This window comes from Hylobates moloch, unplaced genomic scaffold (assembly GCF_009828535.3).
Source record: "Hylobates moloch isolate HMO894 unplaced genomic scaffold, HMol_V3 SCAFFOLD_12, whole genome shotgun sequence".
Taxonomy (NCBI): domain Eukaryota; kingdom Metazoa; phylum Chordata; class Mammalia; order Primates; family Hylobatidae; genus Hylobates; species Hylobates moloch.
Window position 1 is genome coordinate 94,362,349 of NW_026652287.1, and position 19,035 is coordinate 94,381,383.

At 36.7% G+C, this 19,035-nt stretch overlaps 1 protein-coding gene across 5 annotated transcripts in view; it reads right to left on the reverse strand.

Moving 5' to 3' along the window:
- The window catches only part of CEP83 (centrosomal protein 83), a 137,048-nt gene that overhangs the window by 90,686 nt on the left and 27,327 nt on the right, over positions 1 to 19,035 (reverse strand). For 4 of the 5 annotated variants that reach the window (XM_032170911.2, XM_032170914.2, XM_032170913.2 and 1 more), the window contains exons 2-3: positions 1,203 to 1,476; positions 579 to 729 (exon numbers count right to left, since the gene is read on the reverse strand). In XM_032170911.2, coding sequence (XP_032026802.2) covers positions 579 to 729; positions 1,203 to 1,375 — 324 coding nt within the window. In that variant the 5' untranslated portion in view covers positions 1,376 to 1,476. Of the gene's footprint in view, positions 1 to 578; positions 730 to 1,202; positions 1,477 to 7,577; positions 7,596 to 19,035 lie in introns of those variants that run through there. The other variant, XM_058425300.1, reaches the window with a different exon arrangement.

Genomic DNA, 19,035 nt, shown 5'->3' on the forward strand with positions numbered 1-19,035 from the left:
GGAAATCTGACTGGAGTTTAAAGTCTGGCTTTGCTCTATTTTCCAGACAAATGAAAAAATGAATAGCGTGAAAATGATCTAAAGAAACTGTACTTCAGCACTTCGGAGACAACTATCTTTTGCTTTACAAACCCATTTGCTTTACAATGTACACATAAATTATGTGCACATACTGTTTTTACAGTCTCTTTTAAGAAGCTCCTTAAGAACAGCTGTCTTTTCTTAGCTTACTTTCAGTTATAATGCATATACAAATATTAGCAACTCTTTTAAAAAAATTCTTTATTTCTGAATTTTTATCAATTCGAACTCACTTTTTCCCTAATCTTAATTGTTAAATATTATTTATATCAGAATAGGCAATATAATACCAATTTACATAACAGTTACATGGCTCCCTTACATGGTGGCTAACATTCTAAAATATATGAAAGAAGATTAAATTGTACCACGTGGAGATACAGCAAAGTAATCATTAAGGATATAGACAGAAATTGCCAAATTCACCAAAACTACTTACTTCCACTACGTATCTGACTGCTTTTATACTAACTCAAAACTCAAATATATTTTCTCACCTGCAGTTTCATTTCTTCTAAGTCTTTAGTTTTCTCTACTAATTCTCCTCTTAGTTCTTCAAGCAGGAGCTGAAGTTTTTCCTGCTGAGTTTGCTTTTCATTAAACAGGTGTTTGAGTTCATTTTGTAACTGTACATATTCATTCTGCAACCTGGTTTTTTTTTTTAAAGAGAATTCAATTTTGAGTAAATCCTTTCTTTCTAATTGCATTACTTTATGTAAAGTCAATCAACACTACAGAAAAACAAGACCAATATCACACATTCCTTTAAACCCACAAATATCTTTTCTTTACAGAGTTTCATTTAATTATTAACACTGTAGTTTTGGAATGCAATTTTACTTTGGTGGGAGATGGGGAACACATTTAGCCATCTGGATACATTTAATCTTATACGTCTTGCTACTTTCAAAATAAGGCTTATAAATTCATAACCCACTTGATATCATACTTAGTTTGGAACAAAATAATTTTAAAGTAAAAATTTTACTATATTAAAAAAGTTTTAAATGTATACATTGCAAAATAACAAAATTATACTATATTCTATAGCAAACATTCAGCCAAGATAATGCCAATAACTTTTTAAAACCAAACCCCACTTCTAGATTTAAGTAATTTACCTTGTGTGTTCAGCCTTCAGAGTCTGATAATTAGCTTTATGATGCTCACATCGTAACCTTTCATCAATCAACATTTTCTGGAACTCCGACTGAGAACCTGTCAATCCACTGTCTCCACCAGGAGGAAAATTGTTGGGAAAAGTGTCCATATCGGTAAATGTGCTGACAACCATGTAAAAATAAGTTTTGGCTTTCTTACTGCTTTAGTTTTCTTTCCAAGGATATTTCCCACTCCTTTCTTACTAATGCAGAATCTCAGGAGGCCAAATTATACCTGCACAGAGAAATAAACATAATTACATAATTTGCGATCAGTAAACGTAAGCTTCCTTTAATGTTACATATTTTTATCACTTTTATTATTCTCATCTTTTTTTTTTTTTTGAGAGGAGTCTGCTCTGTTGCCCAGGCTGGAGTGCAATGGTGCGATCTCGGCTCACTGCAACATCCACCTCCCTGGTTCAAGCGATTCTCCTGCCTCAGCTTCCTGAATAGCTGGGATTACAGGCGCCTGCCACCATGCCTGGCTAATTTTTGTATTTTTAGTAGAGAGATAGGGTTTCACCAAGCTGGCTAAGCTGGTCTCGAACTCCTGACCTCAGGCAATCTGCCTGCCTCAGCCTTTCCCAAAGTGCTGAGATTACAGGCATGAGCCACCATGCCCAGCCTCTCCTTATCATTTTTATTACAAAGCCCAATTCTCAGATTTTAATTGTTCATAAAACAAAACGCAAATATAAAGCTGAATCACACCTTGAACAATTTTCTTTACTTCCACGCAGCTTCTGTGACCATCAAAATCACATCTTCAAGTATTAACCTAGCTCCACTAGAAGCACAGACTTTCCCAGTTTAGGTAGTCTTAAATTCACAAACCAGAGTCATGTTTCCTGAAGCTACTGCAGTAAGCTTCAAGTATAGATCCTGGTACAAAATCCATTCTCCCAAATCAGAGGAAAAGCTATTTGGAACGTGGTAACTGGCTAGGGAGAATCAAGGTCTTCAAAAGGTGAACTTCAGCAAGTAACTATGTCTATGATTAATGCTTTGAAGGGTCTTTTACTTGACACAAGGCAAGCTGCACCCAGACTGCAGATTCACATGAGAAATGAGTCAACACATAAATATTGATCAACTCCTATGTGTTATACACTGTATTAAGAGAAAACTAAATCTCACCTATCTCCAAAAGCACTGACTCAGTATTACGAACGTCACTGTTTATTACATCTAGAAATAAAAAGTGATGTTTCAAAGTGTTCTTACAACTAAGAACAAAAATTTTAATTAAAATAGCTGTCTCCTTTCTTTCCCTAGTCCCATAATACATATTATACACACACACACACACATATACATACATATTTTTTTCCTGATAGAATCTTCCTTAGTCATGGGTTATTATAAATCACTTCTTACAACAAAAAAAATCTTCGTCCTATGCAAACCAACCATTAAATTATCCAGCCTTGCTTGAATTATACCATCTCTGATAAATTAGTGTGATATCTACGTATTACTTAAGACAATCTTTAAACTATAATTGCAGTTGTTTTGGTTTCCTCTGAAATTGTATTTTAATAGAGACGGAAAAGTCCCTCAAGAACACTATACTCCTTACTCTTAGGTTTAACGTGCACTGGAATTCAATCTTTGTAAACACAGAATGCGCTATCTTAGCAGCTACCACAAAATTATCCTGCCAAAAGTATACATTTGCCAAGGAATTAATGAATTGCATCATAAAACGGCATTCAATTTTTACTCTACTGTGGGCAAAATGCTAGCAAATAGAATATCATGCTCCAAAGAAATCTTTCGTGAAAGGAAGAGTCAACTGATATGGCAAACTTCATTGTTGTCTCATTTTAAGAAATTGCTACAGCCATCCCAACCTTCAGCAACAATCTAAATAGTTAGCAGCCATCAGCAAAAAGGCCAGACCCTTCACCTGCTAATAGATGATTATTCACTGAAGGCTCAGGTGATCAATAGCATTTTTTAGCAACAAAGTACTTTCCAATTAAGGTATCTACATTTTTAAGATATAATTATATTGTAAACTTAACAGACTACAGTATAGTGTAAACATAACTTTTCTATGCACTGAGAAACCAGAAAATTCATGTGACTTGCTTTATTGTAGTAGCAATCCAAATAAGTTAAAATAAAGAAACACTAATTCCTAAATGTAAGTTTAGGTTTACTCTTGGCTTCTAAAGCTTTATAGGAAGAAAAAATATTGGGGGGTTAATAAATATGTTTGGCTCCACATTAAAAATTATTCTATGGAAAAATACATTTTTAAAGATTATAAAATGTGTATTCATAAAATGTTGATATGTGACAGCTCAAAATTGCTTACTTCCTAGGTTTTCACTAAAAGTTAAGATTACTAAGATTTAACTAAAAATTAAGATTACTAAGAGTTAAAATTCTAGTTAATACATAGAATTCTGTATGCAAAGTGTACAAGAAAAAAACAAAATTTGTTTTTGGTGAAAAAATTGTTTTAAACAACATAAAAATGTGTTTTTATTTAAAAAGTAATTTGTCGAATTCAGAAGTTATTGAAAGATTATTTCAAAATACGAATTTGGAAAAACATGAAAACAAGGCAGAAAGGAACAAGTAAAAAACAGATACAAAAAACTATGAGAATGTATTTTTGGTAAGAAAAGAGAATGACAGTAATTTTTGTATAAAAAAAAATCTTATGTGGTTGAACTGATAGAAAAAAAGGGAAGTAAATTTTTGTCCTAAGGCAAAATGATTGTTTCAATATAAAAAACAGAAATATAAGACAAAACTAAAGGATTGAGCAAGTTGTAGAAGGTCTGGGCAAATTATGAAAGGTTTGTGAGAGATGAATCTTATGAAAGAAATTTTGTGAACAAATTGGCTAAAATGAAAATTGTTTATAGGTTTGTCTTAAAATTGACTCCTCATATCGAAAGTACACTGATACAAAACTAAAATTTGATCTTCTCTTTTAAAACAAGATTTTCTTATTGATTGCTGTCAATGAAAAAATAATAAAAGTAGATTTTAAGGCCAAAAACCCCCACTATTTAAAATGGAGAGAGAAATTAATAATGATAAAGGTTAAATACACCAGAAAGACGTGACAATTTTAAATTTATATGCACTTACTATGGCCACTAAATATGTAAGGCAGAAGTTGTCAAAACTATAAGGAGAAATAGACAAATTCACAATGATAGGAGAATTTCACCACTATTCTTGGTAACTAATGGGACAAGAAGATTTAAAAAAATAATCAGTAAGAACACAGATAATTTAAACAACACAATTAACCATGCTGACCTGACATATGGAAGACTACACCCTGTAAATACAGAATACACACTCCTCACAAGTATACACATAACATTTACAAATATTGACCACATGCCAGGTATTTAAAAAAAATTTTAAACATTTTAAAAGACCAAGATCATACAAGATACCGTCTCTGACCACAATGCTATTAAACTAAACTCAATACAGAAAATAACCAGAAAAGCCACATGTGCTTACAAAGTAAGAAATACATTTCTAAATAACTTATGAATCAAAGAAAAGGTCAAAATAGAAATTAGAAAATATGTAGTACTAAATGAAAATTGACACTCCGTTTTAAAACTTATGGAATAAAGGTTTCTACTTTGAGGAAGATAGAGCAGATATACATTTTCCTTTTATACTCATTAATATAACTAAGAGTCTTGGATTTAGGTACATGACAAACATAAGACTGAATAATGGAGACTAGAAGGCTGACCAGCTATGGACCTGAGAATGTAAGGACAAATAACAGTGGTGAGTTTAGTTCCCTGGGTTTTCTTTTTCATATATCTCAGACACAGAGTTGAAGAAACTGGCAGCCAGGAAACACCAATTAATTCAGACAAATAAGTCTTGAACAAAAAAGCTTACTCTCTAGCCAAAGGAACAAAAAAGAGGGAGCTTAGCAAGATAATATGTAGACAATTACAATCTACTCTATCCAAATACCATACACACACACACACACACACACACACACACACAAACTGTAGTTCCACCTCCATCCACACAAGCAAAGATCAGGTGGAAGCCAAGCTAGGCTGTAATAAAATACCCTAATACTGGGCCAAGATGGTGCACAAGAAGGCTCACTAGAAAACAGAAACTTCACTGCTCCCTGAACCATAATAAAGCTCAATGATCCTGCAATGTCAGAGCAGACCACATGCAAAACCTAAACTTTCCTCTTTAACAAAGAGGACCTCCCTCACCCCACTGAAATGCTGGCACAGAAGGCCTCGTGGAGATTTAGGACAGGCACAACCACCAACAGTAGTGAGGTTACCCTCTCCAGAGTATCAGTGAAGATCACATAGAGAGCCAGAACTACAACTACCTGGCAATAACAAAGACCCCTCCCGCAACCCCCCTCCCAAAAAAAAAAAGGTGTCAACAGAGGCTAACTTAGAAACCTCAACTTGCTAGGCACTATGGCTTGTGACTGCAAATCCCAGCCACTCAGAAGGTGAGGTGGGAGGATTGCTTGAGACCAGGAGTTCGAGACCAGCCTGGGCAACACGGTGAGACCCTGTCTCAAAAACAAACAAAAAAAAGTCATTAGCTGGGCATGGTGGCATGTGCCTATATGCCCAGGTACTTGGGAGGCTAAGGTAGGATAGGAGGATTGCTTAAGCCCAGTTCAAGGCTGCAGTGACCTATGATTATGCCACCACACTCTAGCCCAGGCAACAAAGCAAGACTCCCACCTCTTAAAAAAAAAAAAAACACAAACACAAACAAACAAACAAAAACCTTGTTACTTCCATCCCAAACTGGCAACAACAAGGTAGTATGCCCTCTTTCCTCTACCAGAAAAGTGTCAGAAAAAGCCAGCTAAAACAAAAGGTTTAGATAGAATCCACAATATTATAATGTCCCAAATGTCCAATTTCAATAGAGAACCACTGGTTGGCCAGGCACAGTGGCTTACGCCTGTAATCCCAGCACTTTGGGAGGCTGAGGCAGGTGGATCACCTGAGGTCAGGAGTTCGAGACCAGCCTGGCCAACATGGCAAAACCCCATCTCTACTTAAAAGTACAAAAATTAGCAGGGTGTGGTGGTGCACGCCTGTAATCTCAGCTACTCAGGAGGCTGAGGCAGGAGAAACACTTGAACCCAGGAGGCAGAGGTTGCAGTGGGCAACAGAGGGAAACTCCATCTCAAAAATAATACATACATACATACATAAAAAAAGAAATCCACTGATCATATCAAGAATGAAAATTTCAAACTGAATGAAAAAAGATAACAAGCCAACACTATGATGACAGAGATGTTATGGTTATTTGACAAAGACTTTAAAGCACTGATGATAAAAATGCTTAAACAAACAATGACAAACAAGCTTGAAATAAATGAAAAGAGGGTCACAGCAAAGAAATACAAGTCTCAGAAAAGAAGGTAAAAAGAAGAACCAAGTGGAAATTTTAAAACTGAAAAATACAGTTTTTAAACTGAAATAAACTAAGCCTGGTGGCTCATGCCTGTAATCCCAGCACTTTGGGAGGCTGAGGCAGGTGGGTCACTTGAGGCCAGGAGTTCGAGATCAGCCTGGCCAACACAGTGAAACCCCATTTCTACTAAAAATACAAAAATTAGCCAGGTGATGTGGCATGCGCCTGTAGTCCAGCTACTCAGGAGGCTGAGGCAGGAGAACAGCTTGAATCTGGGAGGCAGAGGCTGCAGTGAGCCAAGATTCTGCCACTGCACTCCAGCCTGGGCAACAGACCAAGACTCTGTCTTTAAAAAAAAAAAAAGAAAAAAATACAACGACCAAAATAAAAATATTAGATGAGCTCATCAGCAGAAATAGGAAGAGGAAAAGAATTAATGCACAGGGAAGATAGAACTACAGAAATTACTCAGCTGAACAATAGACAGAAAATAGACACACAAAATAAATAAGCAGCTCAGGGACTGTCAGAACTAACATAAAATACCTACCATTCCTGTTCTTGGTGTATGATTCCATTTATATGAAATATCCAGAATAGATAAATACATTGAAGGTAGACTGAAGATTGCCAGGGACTAAGGGAATGGGGAAATGGGAATTGACTGCTTAATGGGTACAAGATTTTCTTTGATGGGGTAAAATGTTTTGGAACTAGATAATGGTGGTTTTTACACAATGTTGTGAATGTAATAAATGCCACTAAATTATATACTTTAAAATAGTTAATGTTACGCTATATTAATTTCACCACAATAAAAAAGGAGAAAAATAAACCCAGCAAACTAGAAACTTACAAGTGCATCAATCTCATCAAAGGTGTATATAAAAAGAGTATGTTAAAACACCATACCTGACTTTAAAATCTTAAAACACCTTTTTCTGAGAATGTGATCAAAACAAGAAAGTCCATTATTGCCACTTTTATTCAGCATTGTATTGAAGAACTGGAACAAAACAAAGGAATAGAAGGTATAAAAACTAAAAAAAAAAAAAATTGTTTTATATACAGATGTTCTGATCGTGTATGTAGAAAATCTAAACAAATTTACAGAAAAATAATTAGAAAAAGCAAGTTAGCAAGATGGGTAGATAGAGCAACATACAAAAATTAATTGCATTCCAAATGCCAGCAACAAAATATTTTTTATTTTTTCAATAGTGATATTCTTTAACAACAAAGTATGTTTAAAGACATTCTTAATAACATAAAAAATATCAAAAACCTAGGTAAAAAGATGTGCAAACTATTTATTATAGGAAAACTGTGGCTGGCTACTGAAATAAACTAAAAAAGACCTAACAGAGATATGGACTAGGTGTATGGATTAGAAAACATTCTAAAGAGACAAATTCTCCCCAATCTACAGATGATGTGATATCAATTAATATCCAAATGAATGTGTCTCGATGTGTGAGAAACTTAACATGCTGATTCAAAAATTTATGTGGAAATACAAAAGACCAGGCCAACAACAGAGGAAATGATTTTAAAGAAAAAAATGGGAAGACTTTACTATATATCAATACTTACTATAAATATACAGTAATTAAGATGGTATGGTATGCCATTGGCTTAATTATAGACCAAGAGACCAATAAAACAGGATATAGCCCATAAACCGACCCACCCATATAAGATAATTTATAACAAAGGTGGTTTTGCTGAACCATAAGGAGAAGAGAGTCTTCAATAAAGGCCACTGGGACAACTAGATCACCTTGTAGAAAAAAAGAAACTTGCGCCTTTCTTTTTATTACACACTAAAATTAATTCTAGTTGGACTGAAGATCTAAATGCGAAAAGCAGAAGCACAAAGTTGCCACAATATAGGAAAAAATATTCAGTAACTCAAGGCAGGAAAAATGGTACGTCTAAAAGGTGATTCCCAGATAAATAATGAGACCAAGCACCTTTTCTTTGTTTACTGGCCATTTAGATATCTTCTTTTATAAAATATCCATTTGCATCTTTTGCCCAATTTTTTCTATTGAATTCTCTTTTTAATTACTAATTTGTAAAAATTATTCATAATATTTAAATCTCAATGAGAAAACCAAAAAGACTGACGATAAGTCTGGAGAGGAGAGGGAGCAAAGGTTGTAGTGTAAACTGGCATATTCACTTTGGAAAAAAAAAAAAACTAGCATTATCTACTAAGGTTAAAAAAAATACATACACTATGACTCAGTAATTCCTCTCCTTGGCATATATCCACTTGAAATGTGGTATACACAGGTCCACAAAAAGATTTATATGATACTGTTCATAGCAGTATTATTCCTAACAACTGAAACCTAGAAACAAATCCAATGACCATCAACAGTTGAAGAAACGAATAGTGGTATAATGGAACTAGTACTATACTGCAATAAAAATAAGCTATAGATCAAGCTTGTCCAACCTGTAGCCCATGGGCCACATACAGCCTATGATGGCTTTGAATGCAGCCTGACACAAATTCATAAACTTTCTTAAAACCTTATGAGAGGTTTTTTTTTTTTTTTTTTTTTTTTTTTTTTTTTTTTTAGTTCATCAGCTTTCGTTACTGTTAGTGTATTTTATGTGTGGCCCAAGATAATTCTTCTTCCAGGGCCCCAGGGAAGCCGAAAGACTGGACACCCCTGCTAAAGATACTCTATACATAGGGTGAATATTACAGACATATTGTCCAGAAGTCAAACATAAAAGAATATACACTAAATTATTACAAATAGATTATTACAAATACATAAAGTTTAAAAATTAAAAACAAGCACTATAGTATATAGGGGATACATGCTTAGGTATAAGCATGTATAAAGAAAGGAACTAATTATCATTAAAGTCAGGAAAATATTACTTGATGAGGCTAGTAATGTTCTACTTCTTGATTTTTGTGGATACATGGAGGTTTGCTTTGTAACTTGCTTTGTAAATCACTCAGCTGTACATTGTTGTGTACTTTTCTATATGTATATTATAATTCATAACTTTTTTTTGAGACATTCTTATTCTGTCATCCACGCTGGAGTGCAATGGCATGATCACAGCTTATTTCACCGTCAATCTCCCAGGCTCAAGTCACCTCAGTCTCCCAAGTAGCTGGGACTACAGGTACATGTCATTAGGCCTGGCTTTTAAAAATTTTTTTTATTTATTTTAATTTTCATTTTTATTTTGTAGAGACAAGGTCCCACTATGTTGCCTAGGCTGGGCTTGAACTCCCACACTCAAGCCATCCTCCCACCTTGACCTGCTAAAATGTTAGGATTACAGGAATGAGCCACTGCAACCAACCTTGTAATTCACAATTTTTTAAAAAGGGACTTGGAAGGGAGAGTGATTCAAAAATTGGGCTCAGCATCATGTCAAGGACCATAGTCCTTTTCATTTTTCTTCCAACAAATCCTGTTGGCTTAATTCTTCTCATGGTTGTGAGGCTATCACATGGATATGTAATATTCATTTTTTAAAAATTTATTCTACTAGTTCTCTTTTATTCATGTGCTTGTTTATACTCCTTTAAGTAAAATTTACATATAATGAAATGCACAAATATTATCTCCATGCATCACTTAACAAGGATATGCTCTGATAAACTCATTGTTAAGTGATTTCATTGTTGTATGAACATCAAAGAATGTACGGTACTTACAAAAACCTAGATGATATAGCCTATTATACACCTAAGCTATATGGTATATAGTCTATTGCTTGTAGGCTACAAACCTGTACAGCATGGTTATTTAGCACATGATACTGTACTAAATACTGGAGGCAACTGTACAAAATGAAGTAGAGGTTCCTCTTTAAAGGGACTTTCCTTCCAGTCTAATTGAGAATAAATAGTAGCCTCTCTTAGAAGCAAAATTTACTCAAAGACCTGTGGTAATATTCTTAAATATCTGCTAGCCATAATAAAGAAAGCAATATACTTTATGTTCTTAGCCCCCACCTTTTGGCCTAGATATTTGCCCTGGCATGCCTATATAGGCCCAAGCAAGCATTAGGTTATAGCCTGTTCCTCTTCCTTATTTGGAGGTGTTTTGGCCTTTCTCAGCATTCCACAAGTTATTTCCTCCTTTCCTTTGTTCTCCTCTACCTTTGCCTCTTTTGGGAGGTTCTAAGTTGCTAGCCAATCGGGACAAGAACAGAATGTGAAGTCCCATTCCAGCCAATGGAAACTGGACACAGCCATAGGGTGTAGACGCGTTAGATTATAAATGACCCTGTCTCCTTTGTTCGTGTGTGCTGTCATGGCAAGACTGCTAGTGAGTGGCACCCTTTCTGCAGAAAGTAAATTAGCCTTGCTGAGAGATCCTTTGTCTTAGTGTTGATTTCCGCGACACTGAATACCCGTTTCCAACAGCAACTGTAACACAAATCACTAGGCAATAGAAACTTTTTAGCTCCGTTATAATCTTATGGTACCACTGTTGTGTATATGGTTATATGCAGCACATGAATGTACACAATTTCATGAGTTCACGAAAGGAAGAACTCAAGAAAGCCTCAATTTCATCAAGATATAAAACAGTCCCATCACTCCAGAAAGTTCCTTCGTACTCCTTCCCAATCACCTTACCCATAAGAGGCAACCACTTTTGTGGTTATTCTCACCATAGTTCCACCTGATCCAGAACATATTAAAGTGAAATCATACAGTATGTACTCTCATGTATTTGCCTTGTTTCACCCAAATGGCTGTGAGATTCACCTAAGTTTTTGTGTATCTCAGTAGTCTATTCCTTTTTAAGGCTGAATAGCATTTCATCATTTAAATATACCACATATTGTTTATCCATTCTCCTGCTGATGCGCATTGGGTTGTTTCTGGTTACAATGAATATAGCTGCTATGAATATTCTTGTACAAGACTTTCTGTGGACACATTTTCAGTTTGGGGGTGGGTGGTGGTAAACATTTAAGAGTGGAATTGCTGGGTCATGGAGCAGGTTTATATTTAACCTTGTGTAAGAAACTGCGAAATCTTTTTCCAACATAGTTGTACCATTTTCTATTCCAACCAAAAGCATATGAGAATTTTTTTTTTTTTTTTTTTTTTTTTTTTTTTTTTTGAGATGGAGTTTCACTCTTGTTGCCCAGGCTGGAGTGCAATCGTGCAATCTCAGCTCATCACAGCCTCTGCCTCCTGGGTTCAAGTGATTCTCCTGCCTCTGCCTCCCAAGTAGCTGGGATTACAGGCATGTGCCAGCACACCTGGCTGATTTTGTATTTTTAGTAGAGATGGGGTTTCTCCATGTTGGTCAGGCTGGTCTCAAATTCCCGACATCAAGTGATCTGCCCATCTCAGCCTCCCAAAGTACTGGGATTATAGGTGTGAGCCACCATGCCTGGCCAACATATTGAGAATTCTGTTTGCTCCACACTTTTCCCAAAACCTTGTAGCTGCAGCAGACCAATCTGGTTCAACTTTTATGTAATAAATTGTGAGTTATTTTTCAGCTGCCATAGACCCTCAGCTCACATAACCTGAGCATGCTCAGATGAGCCAAGACTGCAATCTCAGGAGGAACCTAAGTGCTTGGACCAAGGAATGGGGACTGAATTAAGAAGCAGACACTGCATGGCAGGATCCAGGATCCAATCAGATCAAGCTCTGGCATCATCCCATGGCGGGATCCTGTCAGATCATGCCTCCAGTACCACCTCATTGCAAGATCAAATCAGATCATGCCTTGTTATCCTACACTTATAAAACCTGACTCGGGCCCCTGCTTTGGGAACTATCCCCATGTTCTCCTTACTTGTTGCAAGTAATAAAGTTCTCATGCTAAATCCTCTTTGGTTGTGAGCACTGAGTTGATGATACCTGCCAAGCAACCAAACCCACCTGTCCTGTGGGTAATAATGTGGTGTTGTGAGTCCTTTTAATTGTAGCCATTCTAGGAGGCATAAAGTGGTATCTCCTCATGATTTTAATTTACATTTTCCTGAAGCACTTTTTCATGTATTTAATGGCTGTTCACAGACCATCTTAATCTATGAAAAGATTTTTGCTTTAAGAACCATCACAGCAAAGAATATTTACGTTGTAGCTGGCAAAATGGGAGATTTTAATAGCTAATGTGTATATTAGAAATGAAAACAGGCCGGTGCAGTGGCTCACGCCTGTAATCCAAGCACTTTGGGAGGCCGAGGCGGGCGGATCACCAGGTCAGCAGATCGAGACCATCCTGGCTAACACAGTGAAACCCCGTCTCTACTAAAAATACAAAAAATTAGCCGGGCGTGGTGGCGGGTGCCTGTAGTCCCAGCTACTCGGGAGGCTGAGGCAGGAGAATGGTGTGAACCTGGGAGGCGGAGCTTGCAGTGAGCCAAGATCACACCACTGCACTCCAGCCTGGGCGACAGAGCGAGACTCCGTCTCAAAAAAAAAAAAAATGAAATGAAAACAAATCTAAAATTTGTCTCATTGCACTAATTACCATTTAGCTTCCTGAGCACATACTGCTGTTTTCTACAGCCATGGCTTTGTAAATGCTAATTTCCTTGCTCAGAAGGCTTTTTCCATCTCTGTACTCTGATCTAGTGAATTCCTATTCAGCCTTCAAAACCCTGCTCAGGAATGCATTATTTCCTCCATGAAGTAAAGACCCTCCCAAACATATATAGTTCATTATTCTGTGTTTTATCTTGCATTTTAGTACACGTAACATATGGAATGTAACTTTGTCCATGACAAGAAACATGTCTTACTCATGTTCATAACCCCAGCACCTAAAAATTACCACAGGCACATATTAAGAGCTCAAAAATAACAAATGAACAAATAATGTGCTCACCATTCTAATGCTACTTTAGCCTCGATTTACTTTTCTCCTCCAAATTCAGAAACAGTCTTCCAGACAATAGTGGGCTGAATGCTAGCCCCTCAAAATATGTCATTTCCTAATCTCTGGATGCTATGAATATTACCTTATACAGTTTTTAAAAAATTGTGGGGTGATTAAATTAGGGATCTTAAGAGGAGGGGCTTATGCTGGATTATATAAGTGGGCCCAAAACAATCACATGTATCCTTCTAAGAGAGAAGGAGAGGGAGTTTGAGACTGAAGAGGAAGAGGCAATGTGACCATGGAGACAGAGACTGGAAAGATGTAGCCATAAGCCAAGGAAAACCTACAGCCACAAAAAGCTGGAAAAGGCAAGGAAAGGATTCTAACCCAGAGCCTTCAGAGGGAACGTGGCTTGGCCAACAACTTGATTTCTGACTTCTAATCTCTAAAACTTTGAAAGAATAATTTTTTTGTTGTTTTGAGACACCTATTATGTGGTAATGTGTAACAGCAGCCACAAGTAACTAATACAATGGCTTTCTCTTGTATTAATATTTACTTATAATAAGGTTTATCAAACTCAAAATTTCTAACACAATTTTAAATTCCTACCATGGTTAGACTTCTTTGATTTCAATCAGTCAATACACAGCTATCAATTACCTGCAAGACACTTACACATACATTAGATGCTTGAAATACACAATAAAATGTCTCCTACTGTGCAGAGTTTACTAAATACAGAAATTCATATTGAAAATTTTTTAAAGTAAAGTATAAAGTTCAAACAGTAATAAGAGAAAAAAAGTGAAACATTATCTCGATCAGCCTGTTAATCAGTGAGCACTTGTTGGGCTAGTCTCAGTGAAAGGCAGTTTTTAAAAGACTAGTACAACCTTTTTCCAAATTCTTCATCTTCTCTTTGCAACCATTACAAATACATAATCGCATCCACGTGTCCTTCCTACCACTTCTTTTGACTAGTCCCAGCTTTACAGACCTCCACATGACATTTTATTTTGCATAGGCACTGTATTTTTTAAGCAGTGAGTAGTACAATGTCTGCCCCAAAGTATGGTAATTCAAAATATTCAAAAAAGCACAGCTGCTGATGCTCATGGAAAGCTTCCAAAATACATTCCATTAAAAGCACATGCTATGCCTTTGAACATTTCAAAACAATGTTTTAAATACTACATGCCCTCAAAGTGAATGATGTTTTTTAAAAACAACATTAAAAGTCCAGGGAGGACCTACACCAGGCATTTACTTTACTTATAAACAAAACATTAGAAATGAATTTCTTCAAAATCCAGAGATAATCCTGCACTAGTCACCCAAACAGCCTTTGGATAGCCATCCAGGATGTCATGCGTACAAAAAAAAAGTCACAACTTGACTCCTTGCCAGAACCTGAAGTGCAGCTGGGAGCAGACCCTTCAAAGCCCTGGTAAGGTGCCAGGTTCTGTAATTGTGATTTAGAAAGAAACAAGGGAGAGCAAGGAATGAGAAAAGGAAGAAGATATGTATTCAAGTGGTTAGCAATCAACCACCAAGCACTCTAAATTAAAATGTTATTCTATTTTTACGATTGTACTGTCTGCCTCTGCACAGCTTAATTCACACAAAAGAATTCTAGAAAGTAGGACATAGTAATGAGTCAACCTCAAATGCTTAGTGTAAATTACCAAAGTCTCTGAAAGTTGTGATCTGAAAGGCAAAGATGATTCTTGTCCGAATTCATTTTAACATTTCTTAATGTAAGGTCTGTTACAATAACATGGGGACTTTCCAGAAGATTTATGAGCACTTAGCACCTCTGTGTAAGTTGTATATTCTTCTTTGCTCACAGTCCCACCTTTCTTCTGAAATAGAAAAGGCTACCCATAATATGGCTGCTAATACACAATAAAGATTGTCTACTGATGCAACAGCATATCCTGAAAATTGTTTTTTAAATAAATCCTGATTTAATTTTATTTCCATGAGATTTATGCCTTAATCTGAAAAGTTAAAGAGAAATTGATACTTAAAACTGAGTTTAACTGATATTTTACTGCAGTAAACACAAACATTCTCTTCATTATTTTGAATCCGTCACAAAGCAAGTATAAAATTTTTCACAGCCAGAAAAAGGAGATAAATAAAAGCCATCCTCAAGACACACAGGTTAATGTTAAAACCATATACTTTTAAAAACTGATTAAACAACCAATATTTATTAAGTGACTGCTATACCATATTTACTGCATGGTCTACTTATAGTAAAAGGATTTTGAGAGATATAAAAAAATATACAGACCATCAAGTCAAGCACACTTCTCATCAGGAAAGAAGAGCCTGCCCATATTCAGAGTACTCCATGGATATTTTCTAAGTACCTTTAATATGCTAGACACTTTGTTGGATACAGGAATACAGAAATAAATAAAAGAAAATCCTTGTCCTCAAGGAGTTTATGATGGTCAGTGGAATATACTTGTTAACCAACAATTGCTGACTGAATAAGGATGAGAGAAAATGGACTATTTAAACTTTCTGGACTTAAAATTTTTTTACCATGTGCACACATTACCTATTCAAAGTCATAAATTCAGAAAGATTTTAAATTGTAAAACATTAAGGAATTCAACAAAGAGGTGACAGGAAACACCTAAATCAAGGAAGGAGAGAGAAGTGAGACAGCCTGCTTATCCGAGATTAGCTAAGAGCCTAGACAGACTCCCCAATCTGGGGAAAGGGTAAATGAGAGATGCCCAGGGGTCCACATTCCCACCATGGATACCTGCAATCCTAGCCACAGTAGAGGCCCTGGACCTTCATAGGCCCTGAAACTAACAAAGGGAGCTGCATGAAGAGTGCACAACAGCACTGCTCCACAGAGGGAGCTCACGCTGGGGCACACCAACCTCTCCACTCCCTATCCCAGTCCTGCAGCTATAGTAAGACACTATTTTGAGAACCCAGTCCCAACAGACTGCACCTTGCACTTGGGCTTAACGGCACCTGTCTCTTCACATCCCTGGAGTCCCACTGACATATCCAGCCCACAGCTACAACCATGCCTGGTTCCTGATGCTGGGGCCAAAGTGCACGCCTCTGGTTCCAATCTCACCCACTGCTTCCAGCAGTGTAGCCTCCACTCATTTTCATGTGCCCAGAGTCCCTCACCCACAGCTGTCATCACTGTGCTACCAGGGCTAAGGAATAAGCAAAGCATGAGCTTCCACTGCCCAGGCTAAAGCACAAGCCAAGCATGAGCTGCCACCACCAGGACTAAAATGTGAGTGAAACACAGGCTGCACCGCCAGGGCTGAAACACAAGCCAAGTATGGTCTGCCACCACCGGGGCTAAAATGCAAGTGAAATGCATGTTCCTAATATTTGCCTGCATATAGCTGGTATCACTGAAAGCAACTCTGCCCTCCCCAGCAGTAGGGCTGCTGCACAGACACTGCCTCTCACAACATGAACATTGTGCTGGGGGCCTAAGGATCACCCCACCCCTTCCTAACACAGCCAGCACCTACACACCACTGGGGAGTCTAAAGACAAGCCCACCTGGCCTCGCCCACCCCCCATGCCAGAGCACACAATCCAGAGGCCTGGAGATCACACAACTCAGCCACCACTGGGCAACTAAGGACTCTTCCCAGGAATGTGAGATTGGGCTCACCCACCCTGCTACTAACATCACAGCAAGAAAATATCATACCTCCAAAGGAACACAATCATTCTCCAGCAACAAATCCCAATCAAAAATAAATTCACAAAATTCTAGAAAAAGAATTTAAAATATTGATTTTAAAGAAGCTCAGTGAGATACAAGAGAATACTGAAAAATAACATAAAGAAATCAGAAAAACAATTCCTAGAATATGAATGAGAAATTTATGAAAAAGATAGGTATCATTAAAAAAAAAAAAAGAAGCAAATTCTGGAACTGAAGAATTCACTGAGTGAAATACAAAATACATTTGAAAGCTTCAACAACAGACTAGATCAAGCAGAAGAAAGAATCTCAGAACCTGAAGATCGGTCTTTCAAATAACCCAATCAGACAAAAGATAATAATAAAAAACAGTGAGCAAAGCCTTTGTGACATATGGGCACCATAAGGCAACTAAGTATTCTCATTTTCAGAGTCTCAGAAGGCAAAGAGAAAATAAAATGCATAGAAAACCTACTTAATGAAGTAACAGATAAAAACTTCCCAAGTCTAGCAAGGGATTTAAACATCCAGACACAAGAGGCTCAGAGATTCCCAAATACAATGCAGAGAGGTCTTCCACAAAGCACGTTATAGTCAAACTGTCAAAAATCAAAGACAAAAAGAGAATTCCAAAAACAGCAAAAGAAAGTACCCAGTTACTTATAAAGGAATCCCCATGAGACTAATGGCAGATTTCTTAACAAACACCTTACAGGCCAGGAGACAATGGGACGACATATTCAAAGTGCTGGGGAAAAAAACCAAAACTCTCAGCCAAGGATACCATACCCAGAAAAGTTATCATAAATGAAGGAGAAATAAAATCTTTCTCAGTCAAGCAAAATCTGAGGGAATTCATCACCACTAGATCAGCCCTATGAGAAATGCTTAAGGGAGTCCTACACCTGGAAAATACACAAAAATATAAAATCCACTAGTAGAGCAAACACACAAGCAAGGAGAAGATTCAAATGTTACCACTACAGAACACCACCAAACAACAATAATAAATAAGAACAAAAGACCTACAAAACAATTAGAAATCAATTAATAAAATGACAGAAACAAGCCCCTAAATATCCGTAACAACCTTGAATGTAAATGGATTAAACGTCATTCCACTGAAAAGAAACAGACTAGCTGAACAGATCTCTAAAATAGAATAAAACCAAATGTGACCCAACTATATACTGCTTAAAAGAAATTCATCTCACCTATAAAAACACATAGACTGAAAGTAAAGGGATGGAAAAAGACATTCTGTGTAAAAGAAACTAAAAGGGAGGAGTAGGAGTAGCTATACATATATCTGTTAAAACAGGCTTTAAGTCAAAAACAGTAAAAAGAGACAAAGGTCATGATATAGTAGTAAGGGGATCAATTCAGCAAGAGGATAACAATTCTAAACATATATGCACCCAACACAAGAGCACCCAGATATACAAAGGAAACATTATTACACCCAGAAAGAAATCCACAAATAGCCAACTAGTTTTGACAAAGACACTAAGGACATACATTTGGAAAAGAATGTCCCCTTCAATAAATGGTGCTGGGAAAACTGAATATCCATATGCAGAAAAATTAAATTGGATCCCTACCCTACATATACAAAAATCAACTCAAGATGGATCAAAGATGCAAACGTAAGACCCAAGACTATAAAATTACTAGAAGAAAACATAGGGAAAACACTTCAGGACATTGGTCTCAGCAAAGATAGTATGGCTAATACTTCAAAAGCACAGAAAACAAGAAGAAAAATAGACAAGTGGGACTATATAAACTAAAAAGCTTCAACACAGCAAAAGAAACA